Consider the following 15770-nt stretch of genomic DNA (forward strand, 5'->3'; position numbering starts at 1 on the left):
GCTTTAAATGTGTGTATACGTCAAACAGACCGGAGATATGTATAAATAAAGTCATATTTTGTCTGCAGATAGCAGTCCTGGAGTCTGGGGATGCTTCAGGTATCACTTTAAAGACTGCTCAGAGCCTAGCAGAAGACAACCTTCTCTTGCAAGACCCAGTCCCTGACAAACAATATTTTGACTCACTTGCAGGTAATAAAGGTTATTGTAATTCTATAACATTAATAACAGAATTTTAGAAGAAATAACTTGAGCTGTAAAACATTACGTTAAAAAAAAAATAATTGAAAACGTCAGTAGAAAAGTCTTTGGACTTTTTGGGTTTTCATTTGTTATTATGTAGAGAAAGATTGGAAGGAGCTGGTCCCTGAGACAGAACTGTTGGATATCAGTGCACACAAAGCAAAAGGCATCCTAGCCCAGAAGGCCAAACGTCAGCGTCCTACCCGAAACAAAATGAAGGAGAGTCTCACAGTCACGTCAAGCCCCTCCCAGGTCAGTCAGGATCAGTGTCTTCTCTGAATGAAATGTAAATATCTATGTTGTACAGCAGTGTTCCCCAACCACCGGGCCGCGGCTCAATTGGTACCGGGCCGCAGAAGAATTTGTTATAAAAAAAATTATTTTTTATTTTATTTTAATTTTTTTATTAAATCAACATAAATAACACAAGATACACTTACAATTAGTGCACCAACCCAAAAAAACTCCCTTTTTCATGACAAAAACCTCCCTTTTTCATTACAAAGAAAAAAAGAAAGAACCCCCCGCCGGGCCGCGGGACAAATTATCAAGCGTTGACCGGTCCGCAGCTACAAAAAGGTTGGGGACCACTGTTGGACAGTATTGCAAAAGAGAAAATGACGTACTTTGGATTTAGCTGAGCTTTAGAGATACCTTATTAATCTTGTCAATGGCAGTACATCACATGAGTTGTTTTTTGGTGTTTTTAAACGCAAGCGACGCAAACGTTGGTCAAACACTTAATCAATTAAAATCAGAAGACCAAATTTCTCATCTCTGTCATGGTTTTTACTCAAAAATATGAGTAAAAACAGTTGATTGCTTTTAAAGCGAAACTGCACATTTTGGGGGAATTTTGCTTATCGTTCACAATTATTATGCGAGACAAGAACACACGTTTTTTTTTTTTTAATTCGGATTTTAAAGATGATAGAAACGTTTGGAAGATGTGGTTAATGAAAGTCGCCGTTGCAGCCTTCAAAGCCCTCTTAAACAACTTAAAAACTCTCCAGCAATGTTTTGTATACACGCTGCAAGTATATATATATATAATGTAGTAACAAGACACCTTCATAACTATATGTAATATGTACAATATACACACTGCAACTGTGGTTGCAGACACTTTCATAACAATATGTAAAATGTACAATATACACACTGCAAGTATATACAGTATATAGTAACAGACAACTTCATAATAATATGTAATATGTACAATATACAAACTGCATATATATATATATATATATATATATATATATATATAATGTAGTTACAGACACTTTCATAACAATATGTAATATGTACAATATACACACTGCAAGTATATATATACTGTAGTAACAGACAACTTCATAACAATATGTAATATATACACAATGCAAGTATATATATAATAAAGTAACAGACACCTTCATAACAATATGTAATATGTACAATATACAGAATGCAATTTTATATATATAATAAAGTAACAGACACTTTCATAACAATATGTAATATGTACAATATTTACCATATTTTCGTCATTTAAATTATTGCTGGAACTAATTATTTGGCGCATTTATTTCTGTTTCCATAGAAGCGTACGTCCGACTTCCGGCAACCAGTTGTGTTCCTATTTCGGGCTTCAAACACAAGTGTGTTCTAATCATGTTGCAAACAACGAACACGACTATTTTTGGACAAATGGGGATTTGCAACCTTATCTTTTTGAATCTGAATGTACTGAGGATGAACTACTGCTTCTAGAAGCAAGTAGGAAAGGAAGAGTGAGACGTTGGAGCAGACAGAAACCGAAAAAGTGAGGTGAAAGTGAATCACATTTGCAAAATGTAGAACTTGAAGCCAAGCTATTTAGACATAATAGGATTGCTTACCCATAATTAACCGGAAATAACGTCCCTGGCCAGCTGGACCATACAGACAACGGTCTGTCCAGTGAGTCACACTTTACTTTTAATGGTATATGCAGCACGTCAGGCACACAGCATACCGTGCCTGGCTAGCTGTGTACAAACAAAACAAAAAAATGTGGGATAATAGTTATAATAGCTAACTTGTGAATGCTAGCTCCCACCCCCCCCGTCTTTACTTTTGTATTTTTGAACAAAAGACAGCTACCTTGACCACCCCCGAACTGTGAACCATCACTGTAGACACCTTTCACATTTGATCACTAAAGACACTTAACTGCTGCTGTGACCCAAGGTCACCTCCATATTTATACTGTTGACTGTCAATCAGAATGTGCAATAATGTTATGTACTTACTGTGCCTTGTATATACTTTTTATTTTTATTTTTAGCTAAGTACCGTGCGACTTGTTGAAGGGTGGACAAGCAAAGTAAGATTTTCATTGTGCGGCAAACTGTTTAACTGTGCATATGACAATAAACAATCTTGAATCTTGAATCTAGTTTATAGATACTGTGTATGATTGTTCATGTTTTTCAGTCAGCACAGATTGGTGTCTTATCGCATTGTTGTGCAATGCAAACTCCAACACGTTTTGTGTTGACGTTGAAGCTAGCTTATCTCTTGCCGTAGTTAGCTTTTACAGTTAATACTGCTAGAAAAATAGTTTTTCAGTGTTCGCTCTTCCAATAACAATGTATCTACAGTTTGGTTATTATACAGGTTATGGAACGTAAATGAAGTATTGGTGATGGATTTTCAATGCATTTTTGAAGTGATTTAGAGGTAGAATCGATTGCTCTCATTAGCAGCATTGCTCGCCACCAAGAACGAGCTGAGTTTTATATGTTAGAAAGCGAAGAAAAAAAAGACCTGTCTTCTTGTCTGATTGTGAACTACTGGCAACATTCCAAAAAAGTGCAGTTCCCCTTTAATGTTACATACTGTGCTACTTGTATACAGTTGTTCCACAAGTTACTGCATTATACACCTTGTTTGTACCGAAAGTAGCCAGTCAGAAATGAAGCTTTTAATGTCCTTCCTTACATTGTCCCTACAGGAAACTGAAGAGGAGGATGATCAGGTGGAGGAGGAACCTCAAAGGAGGAGCTCCATCCAGGAGAGCCTGTCCCTCCCAGTGCCAGTCTGTTATCCTGGGACTGAACAAAAAGATGATCCAGCTCAGACTAAAGATGAATTCAAGAGCAAGCCTGAGCTGTCCCCATCCCAGGGGGGAAGTATTGAAAGCAGTGGAAGTCCCTCCTCGTCCCCTCTAAATGACACATCTCCAATATCCCCCTCCGGTTTGATGCTCAATGTGAAAAAGATAGAGTCCAAAGGCAAAGAAAAGGATCTCAAAGGTATGAAGGACTAAATTATCATTCAATATTCTCCCTAATAGCAATGTGTAACAATGACAAACTGTGTATTTATTTTCCCCCAGATGAATTAGTTGAACCCACTTCAGCTACAAAGCCTAAAAGACGATTTCCTGACTTTGGGTAGGTTTTTGCAACCTTCAGCTTTTGTTGTCACCATTTGGCATTTCCTAATTCAGCAAATAATTGGTCAATACAGGGGCCTTCGGAAGTCAGGTGGCAGAGGAAAAAAACATGACAAGGAGGCAATGAGAATGTCTTTGGACAGCAGGTATAGTACAATATACAGTACACCATGTTGAATTCCATGACACAAGTCAAACTTTTTATTGGGCTACAACCACGCAAAATTGATCACATGATTAATGATAGAATGCAAATTGGACATCAAAGTCAAACATTTCCGTTGCATGACTAACAGCAAAGTTTGTGTCACTCTATTTGTTAAAATATATAATTGTTTTTGTTATTTAGCTCAGAAGTAGAAGACCCTTTAATTGTGCATGTGTGGGAAATAACATTTATGCCTATGGTCATGAGCTTTGGGTCATGACCGAAAGGATAAGATCACGGGTACAAGCGGCCGAAATGAGTTTCCTCCGCCGTGTGGCGGGACTCTCCCTTAGAGATAGGGTGAGAAGCTCTGCCATCCGGGAGGAACTCAAAGTAAAGCCGCTGCTCCTTCACATCGAGAGGAGCCAGATGAGGTGGTTCGGGCATCTGGTCAGGATGCCACCCGAACGCCTCCCTAGGGAGGTGTTTAGGGCACGTCCAACCGGTAGGAGGCCACGGGGAAGACCCAGGACACTTTGGGAAGACTATGTCTCCCGGCTGGCCTGGGAACGCCTCGGGATCCCCCGGGAAGAGCTAGACGAAGTGGCTGGGGAGAGGGAAGTCTGGGCTTCCCTGCTTAGGCTGTTGCCCCCGCGACCCGACCTCGGATAAGCGGAAGATGATGGATGGATGGATGGATGGCCTTGCCTTGTTTTTTGTGCATGCTACTCGTCCTGAGCAAATAACAAATTTTGCTTGATGATATATTGACCAAAGTATTATTGCCAATAAACAATATTATTGTTAATATTTGTATGAGACCAAATTAACCATTGATGTAGTAATATATATTAATATTGCATGTATATCCTTGCAATAAACTTAAATTTATTGTGTATTTTAACATTGTAATTAAAATTACATGATTTAAATCTCCAAGTTAAATAAAACAAACAAATAACAATAAAATATACTTTGTCTGTTTCCAAAATGTTGCATTTCAATAAAACTGACAACCAGATGCAATACAATATATTACAGAGGGGATTGGGACTGCCTCGAATATACATTTGTATTAACATTTTATTATTCGATCATGTTGTACTGCATTGTAATCTTTAGTTTTGTAATTGTGTGATGTTTTTTTGCCTGGACCCCAGAAATAATAGTCTCTACTGCGTTGTAGACTAACGGGGGTCCTTAATAAACTAAACTAAACTATACACAACCATAATAATAAATAAAATGGCTAAATAAAGTATTGAAAACAAAGTTGCACTTCAATATTATATATGTAGGCAGAGGTAGAGTTGTACATTACTTACCTGACAAACAAGTTAGGACCTTATTAAACAAAAGTGCAAAGTAACAATATAAGCACTAAAGTTAAAACAGATATATTAACAGGTCATATGCAAAATATAATTAAGTTTTGGCAGATTCCGAGTGAGAAACACCGACATGACAACATGACGGCACTTTTAAAAAAGGCTAGTTTTATAATATTATTAGATGGCAGCATGTCTTTGGCAATGTATTTAACCACATATTCTGTGAGCGCACACCAATTTGCACTGTTTTGTTCACACTGACCTGACTTCTTCACCAGACTATGGAGTGTTTGTGTTTCAAGTGGGCGTGCAGGTTTAGGGTAATGGCGCACATTCGGCAAACAGGCTTCTTTGTTCTCATCTTATTCCAAAGGTCTAAACTGAAATATTGCCACATTGCTGCAATGGCAGTTGGTTTTACGATACTTTTGTCCATATTAGCTGCTACATGCTAACTTATGTTATCGTGTGATGCTAACGGGCTAGCAGACCTGCGTCGCTGCACAAAGAGTCAAAGACACTTAATGAGGACAAGATAATTCACCCCCTTCTTTTCATTCCGCTATGGCACAAACGAGAGTGGCCACTAAAAACGACGAAAAGCGTGAGAGCTCTTGAAGCATCCACAGGGCGATTTATCGACCCTCAAAAACTCACTGACTTTAATTTTCAGTTATCCTCAGTTAATGCCTTACTGATTTTAGGCCCAGGCGTATATGCTACATTAAAATTGTTCAGCTACACATTCACAATGGATCCTATGGAGATGGAGAAATGTCAGAGTAAGGAGACACACACCCTTTAGGCGTTTGGTACCTTTTTCTAGGGCATCTCTCTTGTATTAGGGAAGCCATTTACCTTCTCTGCAGCAACCAGTCAAAATGTCCATAGTAGATTTTTCTAAAAGGTCCTTACAAACTGAGCAATTGTTATATCTCCAGCATCAAGCTACATCATCTATTGACATGTTCTCTTTCCATTGTTTTAGGGGTTCAGCAGAGTTACTGGAATACTCTGGTAGCGTGTCGCCTGCTGAGTCGATGACTTCCATCCCAACTTGTATGCCCTTTTCTTGGTTTGGAGACAAAGAAAAGGACCGAGACAGGGAGCCATCTTCCTCTAGCAGCAGCCTGCCATACGTTGAAACCAGCAGTGAGCAAAGCCAGGATCGCAAGAACAAGGTATTAAAGTTTCTCTAACTTAAATGCCAAAAGCAGGGTATTTAAACCTAACACAGAGGTGTCATAATATGATTTTTTTTCTGCATTCAAAACACTTCCTTGTGATCTACACAACATGCAATGGTTATTTGGTCAAAATGTTGTATAGATTTGAATTTACACACTATCTTCAAACTGCTTTCTGACCATCTCTTCAGGATACACTGTTTTGTGGGCAGTCTTATTTATGTGCCTCCATTTCCACTGCATCTTCTCCCCGCCAGCTATGTTGTAGTTCTTAGCGCTTCCATATGGAGTCTACTAATAATGTAATTTAGAACTGTATACTACTTTGTATTGAAAATGGCAACAGCAGAGGTAGCATGTGCATGTACGAGCGAGCCAGTCTTCCCCACAACAAGAGGATAGAGACAGATAAGGAACTTATTGACGACAATGGTGAACTTTCGTAAAGCTCTTCTGGTAAACTACTACCATATAGGGAGATATCCATTGACGTCACATTTTGGAAAAGTATCACAAGTTGTGCGAATTCCAAACGGTTCGTTTGGAAGAAGGATGAAGGAAGGAAAGATTGTGTTATAAATATCTCCGCAATGTCTCCATGGTTTGATTGAACATTTCTGGGACTTATGCAGATTGCAAATACACAAAAACAAGTACCAAATGGTATAGTTGGTTTTGCATAGTAGGTCCTCTTTAGGGCGAGAGTATTTTCACATGTAATGAATTCCAACTTAGTAAAACATCAGAGGCCAAGAACCTGATCCTTGTCCGGCCTGTTTTATCATCACACCATCGCCACTTTAAGAGTAACACTAGTACGTGTATTCAAACATCTGCTCTGACCAAACAGTCCTCTAAAAGAGCTACATTATCTAAAAGCCACAAAAAGTGGATCCATATGTCAGCCACCAGAGAACGAGAAAAGCAACAAAGAATTTGGCTGTTGACAAAATATGCAAAAACGGATCAAGCGCCTGGAGTGAAAGGTTTTGTTTCTTTCTTTCTCACAAAAAAAGACACTTATTAGGGTTTCCACCAACTGTTTTCCACTCTGGTCAAGATGAGTAAATGCAAAAAGTGACTAAGAGACTGGCTTAACTTCTGCATACACTGTGTGCCTAACACTATGTACATATGTGACTAAATCTACCATATTTCCTTTTAAACAGACAAATCTCTCCTGGTCTTCTTTATTCAGTCGCTCATTAGATTTGGTACAGTATGTTTGTTTTTTGTCAACTTATTAAACCATTACTAACAACCTTAGTGCTGATTTTTCTTCAACTCCACTATGTATTATTTCCTATAGTTATGGGTATGTGGTAGTGTTACTGCTAAGTGTTTTAATCCTATAATTTTTTTTCTTTGTAACCAAAGGTAGTTTCTTGCCCCTGTTGGAAGCGTACTGTTGTGAAAACAACAATAACAGAGTGGTCAGCTCACAAAATAGTTCAACTTAATATCTTGTTAAACATTACCCCATACCTGTCATTTTTAATGTGTATTAGTTGCTTAGTTAGTTTTAGTGTTTGTTCAATGTAGATCACAGAAACGACCTGGCTTTCCTCCGCAGTTCAATCATGTAGAAATTGTCACAACTCTGCCCTTGCCGCCTATACCCTTGTCTTTGTTTGGATGGCCCGTGGAAAGCCCTTTTTGATATTTTTGTGTAGTAAATGCGTTCCTTGTTTCCACTTGTTCCAGAGTTTGTCAGTCATAGATGATTGTAACCCTGCCAGCCCCAGTGCAGACATCTCTGGGTTAGTCGCTGAACCCAATCTGTCTGGGCGCTCACACACTTTAATCTTCTCTTCCAGTGAGGTGAGTGCTCTCCTTGTTGTGCTGTAACAAAAGCTGTGTGGGGCGCCTTGATGAGGCTGAAAGGGGACACTTTCAAGCATGCTCTATGAGGCCCCTCCCCCCCACAGCTGTGATTAAACTCTGAATAGAGAGGAAATTGAAGAGAACTGCATGTGTGTTTGTGTCTTGAAGATGGTTTGCTTAGTTATTACAAGTCTTGGCCTGGTTTTTGATAGTGTTGCTCCACATTTAGCCATACACTAGTGCTTGATGATCATTTACAACTTTGGTGGACCAGTAAACAATTTGACCACTCTGCTGCACGCGTAATGGTCTTCAGCATCTTTCTTTTTGTCAGTACATTTAACTGCATCTAAATGTACCTGTGGTGTCTTTTTGTAGATAGCATATTATTCAGTGCTGGCATGCAGTGTTGTGCATAGCGCTTAGGTCTTCACATTTTGTTTTTGTTGTTTATTTCTCTTCCCAGTTTGAGAAAAGGGTTCCTCTTGTGGACTAATTTTTGAATTATTTTATGCATTCATTCATGTATCATGCATGGCATCGATATTTTCAGCAACCCTGCAAACAATGCTATTTAGATTGAAGTTACATATAAGCCTTGTGAAAAAGGGTATGCATTGTTCTATTATCATATGGTCTGTGTCCCCGTGTAGACTCTGGATGATGAGCCAGTGGCCACAGGAAAAGAATATCAATGGCAGAACCGACCTGTTTCTGAATGGACCCATCAACAGGTGTGTCACTGGTTAATGGGCTTAAACATGGACCAGTACACACCTGAATTCACAGCAAAGGGAGTCGATGGCCAACAACTTCTGCAGCTGGACAGCGACAAGTTAAAGGTACATTCAGGAATCTAACTGATTGAGATTAAATACAGAGAGTATTTGATGTCTGTGAGAGCATTTTTAATCGGGCCTTGCCAGAGTCGCTTTTGACAAATCATTTAAGAGATTGTGTGTCCATACTCTCTCTGATTGGTCAAAAGTCCCTCGCCTGACTACAGGGCGCCATGTTTGAGACCAACAGTGAAACCTAGTGGTTTATATTCCTGTCTTTACACGGCTCTGGCCTTGCCAGCTTGATACTGCCCTCTTGTGGCGAGTTGCACTCTGTTGCTTGGCCCCTAATATTTGTGGTGTGCCCAGGCTTTTTTCCTATGGTGGCACCCATAAAACAGTCAGTCTAACTATAGTAGTTTAACACAGTTACCACCACCAAGTATGGAGTGAATCTTACGACAATTGTTGACATTAAACAATATTACAAGGCATTGAGCTATTACAGTACGTCAGGCAACATGTGACAGTTGGCGCAAAAGACAAATACAGTATGTCAAATTTCCTCTTTAATTAAGTGAAATTGTAATATTCATAAACCTTTTTATTAAAATGTAAACAGATTAGGTCCTCGTTCAAATCCACTCTTTAAATTGCTGGCAACAGAATAATTCAATATTACACAATGTGTCTATAAGAGTATTTGCACAACAAATAAATTACCTGGACTGAATAGAACTAGAATCCCGGTGGAATAACAAAGGAGGGTGGGACTGAAATAATGTTCAAAACAGATGAATGCGCCTGTTCGTGTGTTGGCAAACAAACACTTTGAACACGCTTGTATTAAAAAAAATATTACAATTAAAATAAAGGACCACATACGTCTTTCACCTGGCTGCTCATCGGTCATCATCAAAGAATGCCCACCCAGCCGGTAAAATATTTTTTGGAATTTATTCAAGCCTTTATCGTGTCCGAAAATTCAAAGAGTTGTCCATTTATATGCTATTAATTGTAAAGGACTAAGTAGGTCCAATGTTGATGTGCTAAAACCTCTTTACTTTTTAGAATATAGATTTAAAGACACAGGAGGTCCTTCAAACCGACAGCCATCAGACTGTATAATGCACATGTTCCTTCTTGACTGCACTTAAATGTAGAATATATTTATATTATTCATATATTCTATATTATATATTTAAATGTAGAATATATTTATATTATTCATATATTATATATATAATATATGTTATATATTATTTATTATTATTATTATTGTCTATTGTAAGCGAACTGTGCTGAATTTCCCCCAGGGATCAATAAAGTACTTTCTATTCTATTCTAATATTTACTGTTAGTATTAACTTTGTTCATGCACACCATGAATATTAAAGGCCCACTGAAATTAGATTTTCTTATTTAAACGGGGATAGCAGGTCCATTCTATGTGTCATACTTGATCATTTCGCAATATTGCCATATTTTTGCTGAAAGGATTTAGTAGAGAACATCGACGATAAAGGTCGCAACTTTTGGTGGTAAGAGAAAAACCCTGCCTTTGCCGGAAGTCACAGATGATGACGTCACATGTTGATGGCTCCTCACATATTCACAAAAACTGCTATTCGGACCGAGAAAACAATTTCCCCATTGATTTGAGCGAGGATGACAGATTTGTGTTTGAGGATATTGATAGCGACAGACTAGAAAGAAAAAAAACGAGTTAAAAAGAAAAAAAACGCGATTGCATTGGGACGGATTCAGGTGTTTTTAGACACACTTCCTAGGATAATTCTGGGAAATCCCTTATCTTTCTATGGTGTTGTTAGTGTTTTAGTGAGTTTAACAGTACTTGCTAGTCGGAGGGGTTTGTCCACGGGTGTCTTGACGCCAATGTCTCAGGGAAATCGACGGCAGCTTTATGAATGGTGGAAGCTCAGCTGATCTCTAGTAAGAAGCGACTTTTTACCACAACTTTCTCACCGAAACCTGCTGATTGACATTCGGTCGGGATCCATGTTCGCTTGACCGCACTCTGATCCATAGTAAAGTTTCACCTCCAGGAATTTTAAACAAGGAATCACCGTGTGTTTGTGTGGCTAAAGGCTAAAGCTTCCCAACTCCATCTTTCTACTTTGACTTCTCCAATAATAATTGAACAAATTGCAAAAGATTCAGCAACACAGATCTCCAAAATACTGTGTAATTATGCCGTTAAAGCAGACAGCTTTTAGCTGTGTGTGTGCGCAGCGCTCATATTTCCTAACAGCCCGTGACGTCACGCGTACACGTCATCATTACGCGACGTTTTCAAGAAAAAACTCCCGGGAATTTTAAAATTGCAATTTAGTAAACTAAAGCGGCCGTATTGGCATGTGTTGCAATGTTAATATTTCATCATTGATACACAAACTATCAGACTGTGTGGTGGCTAGTAGTGGCTTTCAGTAGGCCTTTAAAGTGTTTTCATTCAATCGATGTATTCTTAGTTGCCAAAAAGGTTCCAAAGTAAAGTGGGTTTTGATTAATTGTACCATGAGTTTGAAAGGTTGTCTAATTTACTACCTTCCATCCATCCATTTTCTACCGCTTATTCCCTTTGGGGTCGAGGGGGTGCTGGTGCCTATCTCAGCTACCATTTGGCAGACGGCGGGGTACACCCTGGACAAGTCGCCTCTTCATCGCAGGGCCAACACAGACGGACAACATTCACACACTAGGGAACATTTAGTGTTGCCAATCAACCTATCCCCAGGTGCATGTCCTATATAGTGAAAATAAACTGGTGACAGGCTATAGTTTGGGGACCTCTGAATCGAGTAATTCTTTGGGGTGTCTCTGGATGTTGGTACAGTTTGAAAAACATTGCTTCAAATTGTGTTGCCTCTGACTAGGGTGGCATGTACCATGTTCCACTACCTGCACACGCCACTGTCCCAAAACCTTAGAAAATGGCAAAGTAATATTTTCGTATTAGAAATGTCAAAGTCACACTGATAAATCTGATAACATTAAACACTACCTCTGATTATTTTAATCTACATTTGACACACTTCCTTGTGGTGCAGGTAATGTGTTGGATAGGCTTTGGTGTAAATTTTGCTCCACAGTTACTTTTTATAACTGTTTTTGAGTCTGTCTGCAAGATCTTCATTTGTGGAGGCGTTCCCATTTTGCGACTAAAAACCTACCACGCTTCACTGCCGGGGGCGTCAAATGACCTAGAGTCGGGCCTGACCCACATATGTACATCTACCACCTCACTGTGATGTCACAACATAGCCAATAGAATAGAACCCTACAAAAGACTCCAAAACACGGGCTGAGGCATCCAAAACTGCGTGTAAACTCGCACCCCAAAAATCATGCATTCCTACTTTAAACCATGAAATATACCTCTCACATTTTTAATTCAGTTTTACACATTAGGAACAAACAAAGGCAAACAGTATTACAATTACTTAATGTCAGTCTTGTCAAAGCATCTTTCACTGCTGGAAAATGCTGAGTGAAGAGACAGCAACCTCTGTTGGATTTGTAGCTGAAGCAGTTTTTTACTGCCTGCAATTAACATTTTAAAGATAGGCAGGGAATGGATCTACTGTCTATACCAGGGGTCGGCAACCCGCAGCTTTAGCACCGCCCTAGTGGCTCTCTGGAGCTTTTTCGAAAATGTATGAAAAGTGAAAAAATACGAGGGGAAATAAAATTTAAAAAATAGATTTTTTATTTTATTATAGTTTCCGTAGGAGGACAAACATGACACAAACCTCCCTAATTGTTTTAAAGGACACTGTTTTTTTTAGATAGATAGATAGATAGATAGAACTTAATTGATTCCTTCACGAGAGTTCCTTCAGGAAAATTAAAACTCCAGCAGCAGTGTACAGAGTTGAGATCAATTTAAAAAAGTAAATAATGGGCGTTGAAATGGAAACTAAATAGAGAAATATTACAATAAAAATAAAAAGCAACAATGGGAATAAAAATATAACAGTAAAATTTTAAAAATATAACAAGAGAAACTAGGCAGTAGTGTCCATGTTATGAAAACGTATTGCACTGTTATTGTTTTGCATCCCCTTAAACATGCTTCACTGATTCGAGTATTTGGCGAGCGCCGTTTTGTCCTACTAATTTTGCCAGTCCTTGAACTCACCGTAGTTTGTTTACATGTATAACGTTCTCCGACTTTCTAAGACGTGTTTTATGCCACTTCTTTTTCTGTCTCATTTTGTCCACCAAACTTTTAACGTTGTGCATGAATGCACAAAGGTGAGTTTTGTTGACGTTATTGACTTGTGTGGAGTGCTAATCAGACATATTTGGTCACTGCATGACTGCAAGCTAATCGGTGCTAACATGCTATTTGGGCTAGCTACATGTACATATTGCATCATTATGCCTCATTTGTAGCTATATTTGAGATCATTTGGTTTCCTTTAAGTCCTCTTAATTAATTTTATATCTCATAATACACTATCTGTATGTAATATGGCTTTTAATTTGTTGCGGCTCCAGACAGATTTGTTTTTGTATTTTTGGTCCAATATGGCTCTTTCAGCATTTTAGGTTGCCGACCCCTGGTCTATACATTTAATTAATCAAACGTAGCAAAAGTGATGACTATTTAAATTTGTTAACTAGACCAAATGAAAAATCATTGCTACTTGTTTTAGTATTATTTATATTATGTAATGTTGCTCAAAACCAAATTCTTTACAAATGTTTTGATTTGAACTATACCGACTCTGCACGTCCTTCAGGTGCTGGGTGTGTCCAGTCAGAGCGACCGAGCCACCATCAAGAAAAAGCTAAAGGAAATGCGCAAGGCTCAGGAGAAGGTGGAGAAACAAAGAGAGAAAAGAGAAAAGGACATCCGGCGTAGCGGCCGATTGCCGGTCAGTACTGACTCTGTGTGCTGAAGAAGTCGCATTCTTCCTATAGCTTACAAACTCTGTGAGCCTACAGGAACATTTACAAAGTAGTTTTGTCAAACCCAATAGTGCCCACGCTGAGCGGACTAAGGTGCCAGTAGTCATTTTTGTTCATACCTAATATTCTGTCCTTTCTGCAACAGCTAACTAAAAATCTATTTTATTCATGAGATTATGATCTCCCAAAAAATGTCACCACTATGAAATGGCAAGCAATAATCAAAGTCTGTTTTCAGATATTACATGCACATTTTTTATGAAAGTCCACTTTGTATCGCTTTTGCAACATGTGATCTTATTTTGCTCGTATAACTTTGCTGTTATATGTATTGTACAGTTGAGTCAAGAGCACTATTTTTCGTCTTTTAAATTTCCATGAATGACAAAGTTTTAAATGTATAAATGTTTTATACATGTGCCAACTATCTGCTTTACTTTTTTTCATTTACATATTGTTGGTTTTATACTTTCTAACGTTTTCTACTAAGTAGAATAGTTAGAGCAGGCAAGCACACATGGAGTCATTCTTGCAAACACTCGCCGATGACCAGGACTGATAGATTGTTACCAGCCAAGCCGAAGTGTTTCTCACTACTTCTACTTTTGTTATCAAACAGCAAGAGAACTTTGCTCTCATCTTTGGAATCAGAAAGACACTTCTGCGTTCAAACAGCATAAATAAACTAACAATACTTGTTTACTGACATCTCTGACAGTGGCCAAGCATCGGTCCATATACTGGAAATGATGCTGCTTATGTCTGACTGCATTCCACTTTGAATGCACTTTAGTATAGTGATGCCTAATCTTCACTCATTCCAGATCCTGTATAACTTTCCAGGGAAATAAAACTGCTTTCAAAATGTACGATGACATTTTTTTCAATACTTTACAATTGGGAAAAAATAGGATCACCTCGCACATGCTCGAGCACCTCTTATTCATATTAAGAAAAAAATGTTTCGAAGAGCATTGCAAATGCCGATATGAGAGACAGGAAGAAAAGAAGGTGTGGAGAAGTTGTTAGAGCCACCAACTGTTTTTACACTTGTACATTTAGACCAGTGGTTCTTAACCTGGGTTCGATCGAAACCTAGGGGTTCGGTCAGTCGGCCTCAGGGGTTCGGCGGAGCTTGCGCCGCGAAGGTCAAGACACACCCAACTCATGTAAATAAAAACTTCTCCCTATCGCCGTATTATGGATACCCCTAAACAATGTTCACTCTAATTTTCCATCTGATTTGCAGATGTGTACTTTGCTGTGAGTTAGTGTGTTGGTTTTGTTCTTTGAACAGGGGAATGTTCATGCACGGTTCATTTTGTGCACCAGTAAAAAAAACATATAATTTTGTCTTGAATTAGAATTTTTTTAGTTAGTTATTTTTTCACTAAAGGGTTTGGTGAATGCGCATATGAAATTGGTGGGGTTCGGTACCTCCAATAAGGTTAAGAACCATTGATTTGGACCCCTAAATACAAGATTCATCATTTTACAAACTTTTTTTTTTGTGGGGGTAGGGTGGTGGGGGGGTATTCCATGTCATATTCAGGCCTATACAGGATTTGACTTACCGTATTTCCTTGAATTGCCGCCGGGTATATAGTATGCGCCTGCCTAGAATTGCTGCCGGGTCAAACTCGTTTCGCAAAATAATATTTTTATTAGCGCATGTCTAGAATTTCCGCCGGGTCGAACTCGTCACGTCACGAGTGACACTTCACCTGTCATCATTTTCAAAATGGAGGAGGCTGATTTCAATAATTTGAAATTGCATAAAGGGAAGAAGATTAAGAGCTATTCAGTAGGATTTAAGGTTCAAGCTATTGAAGATGCTAAAAAGAACATTAAGCAGCTATGTTTTATTAATATACCGTAGCTGCGTGTGTCAAATAT

At 38.6% G+C, this 15770-nt stretch overlaps 1 protein-coding gene across 3 annotated transcripts in view; it reads left to right on the plus strand.

Annotated features, from left to right (window-relative positions):
* The window catches only part of ppp1r9ala (protein phosphatase 1 regulatory subunit 9A-like A), a 53324-nt gene extending 38581 nt beyond the window's left edge, over nt 1–14743 (plus strand). Inside the window, exons 11-20 of one of the 3 annotated variants that reach the window (XM_061880026.1) lie at nt 69–192; nt 344–495; nt 3224–3524; nt 3608–3665; nt 3742–3813; nt 6135–6327; nt 7503–7547; nt 8038–8154; nt 8811–8999; nt 13706–14743. In XM_061880026.1, coding sequence (XP_061736010.1) covers nt 69–192; nt 344–495; nt 3224–3524; nt 3608–3665; nt 3742–3813; nt 6135–6327; nt 7503–7547; nt 8038–8154; nt 8811–8999; nt 13706–13864 — 1410 coding nt within the window. In that variant the 3' untranslated portion in view covers nt 13865–14743. The remainder of the gene's footprint in view (nt 1–68; nt 193–343; nt 496–3223; nt 3525–3607; nt 3666–3741; nt 3814–6134; nt 6328–7502; nt 7548–8037; nt 8155–8810; nt 9000–13705) is intronic. The other 2 variants (XM_061880027.1, XM_061880028.1) reach the window with 2 other exon arrangements.
* Nucleotides 14744–15770: the final 1027 nt, after the last annotated feature.

Source organism: Nerophis ophidion, linkage group LG19 (genome assembly GCF_033978795.1).
Source record: "Nerophis ophidion isolate RoL-2023_Sa linkage group LG19, RoL_Noph_v1.0, whole genome shotgun sequence".
Lineage (NCBI taxonomy): Eukaryota > Metazoa > Chordata > Actinopteri > Syngnathiformes > Syngnathidae > Nerophis > Nerophis ophidion.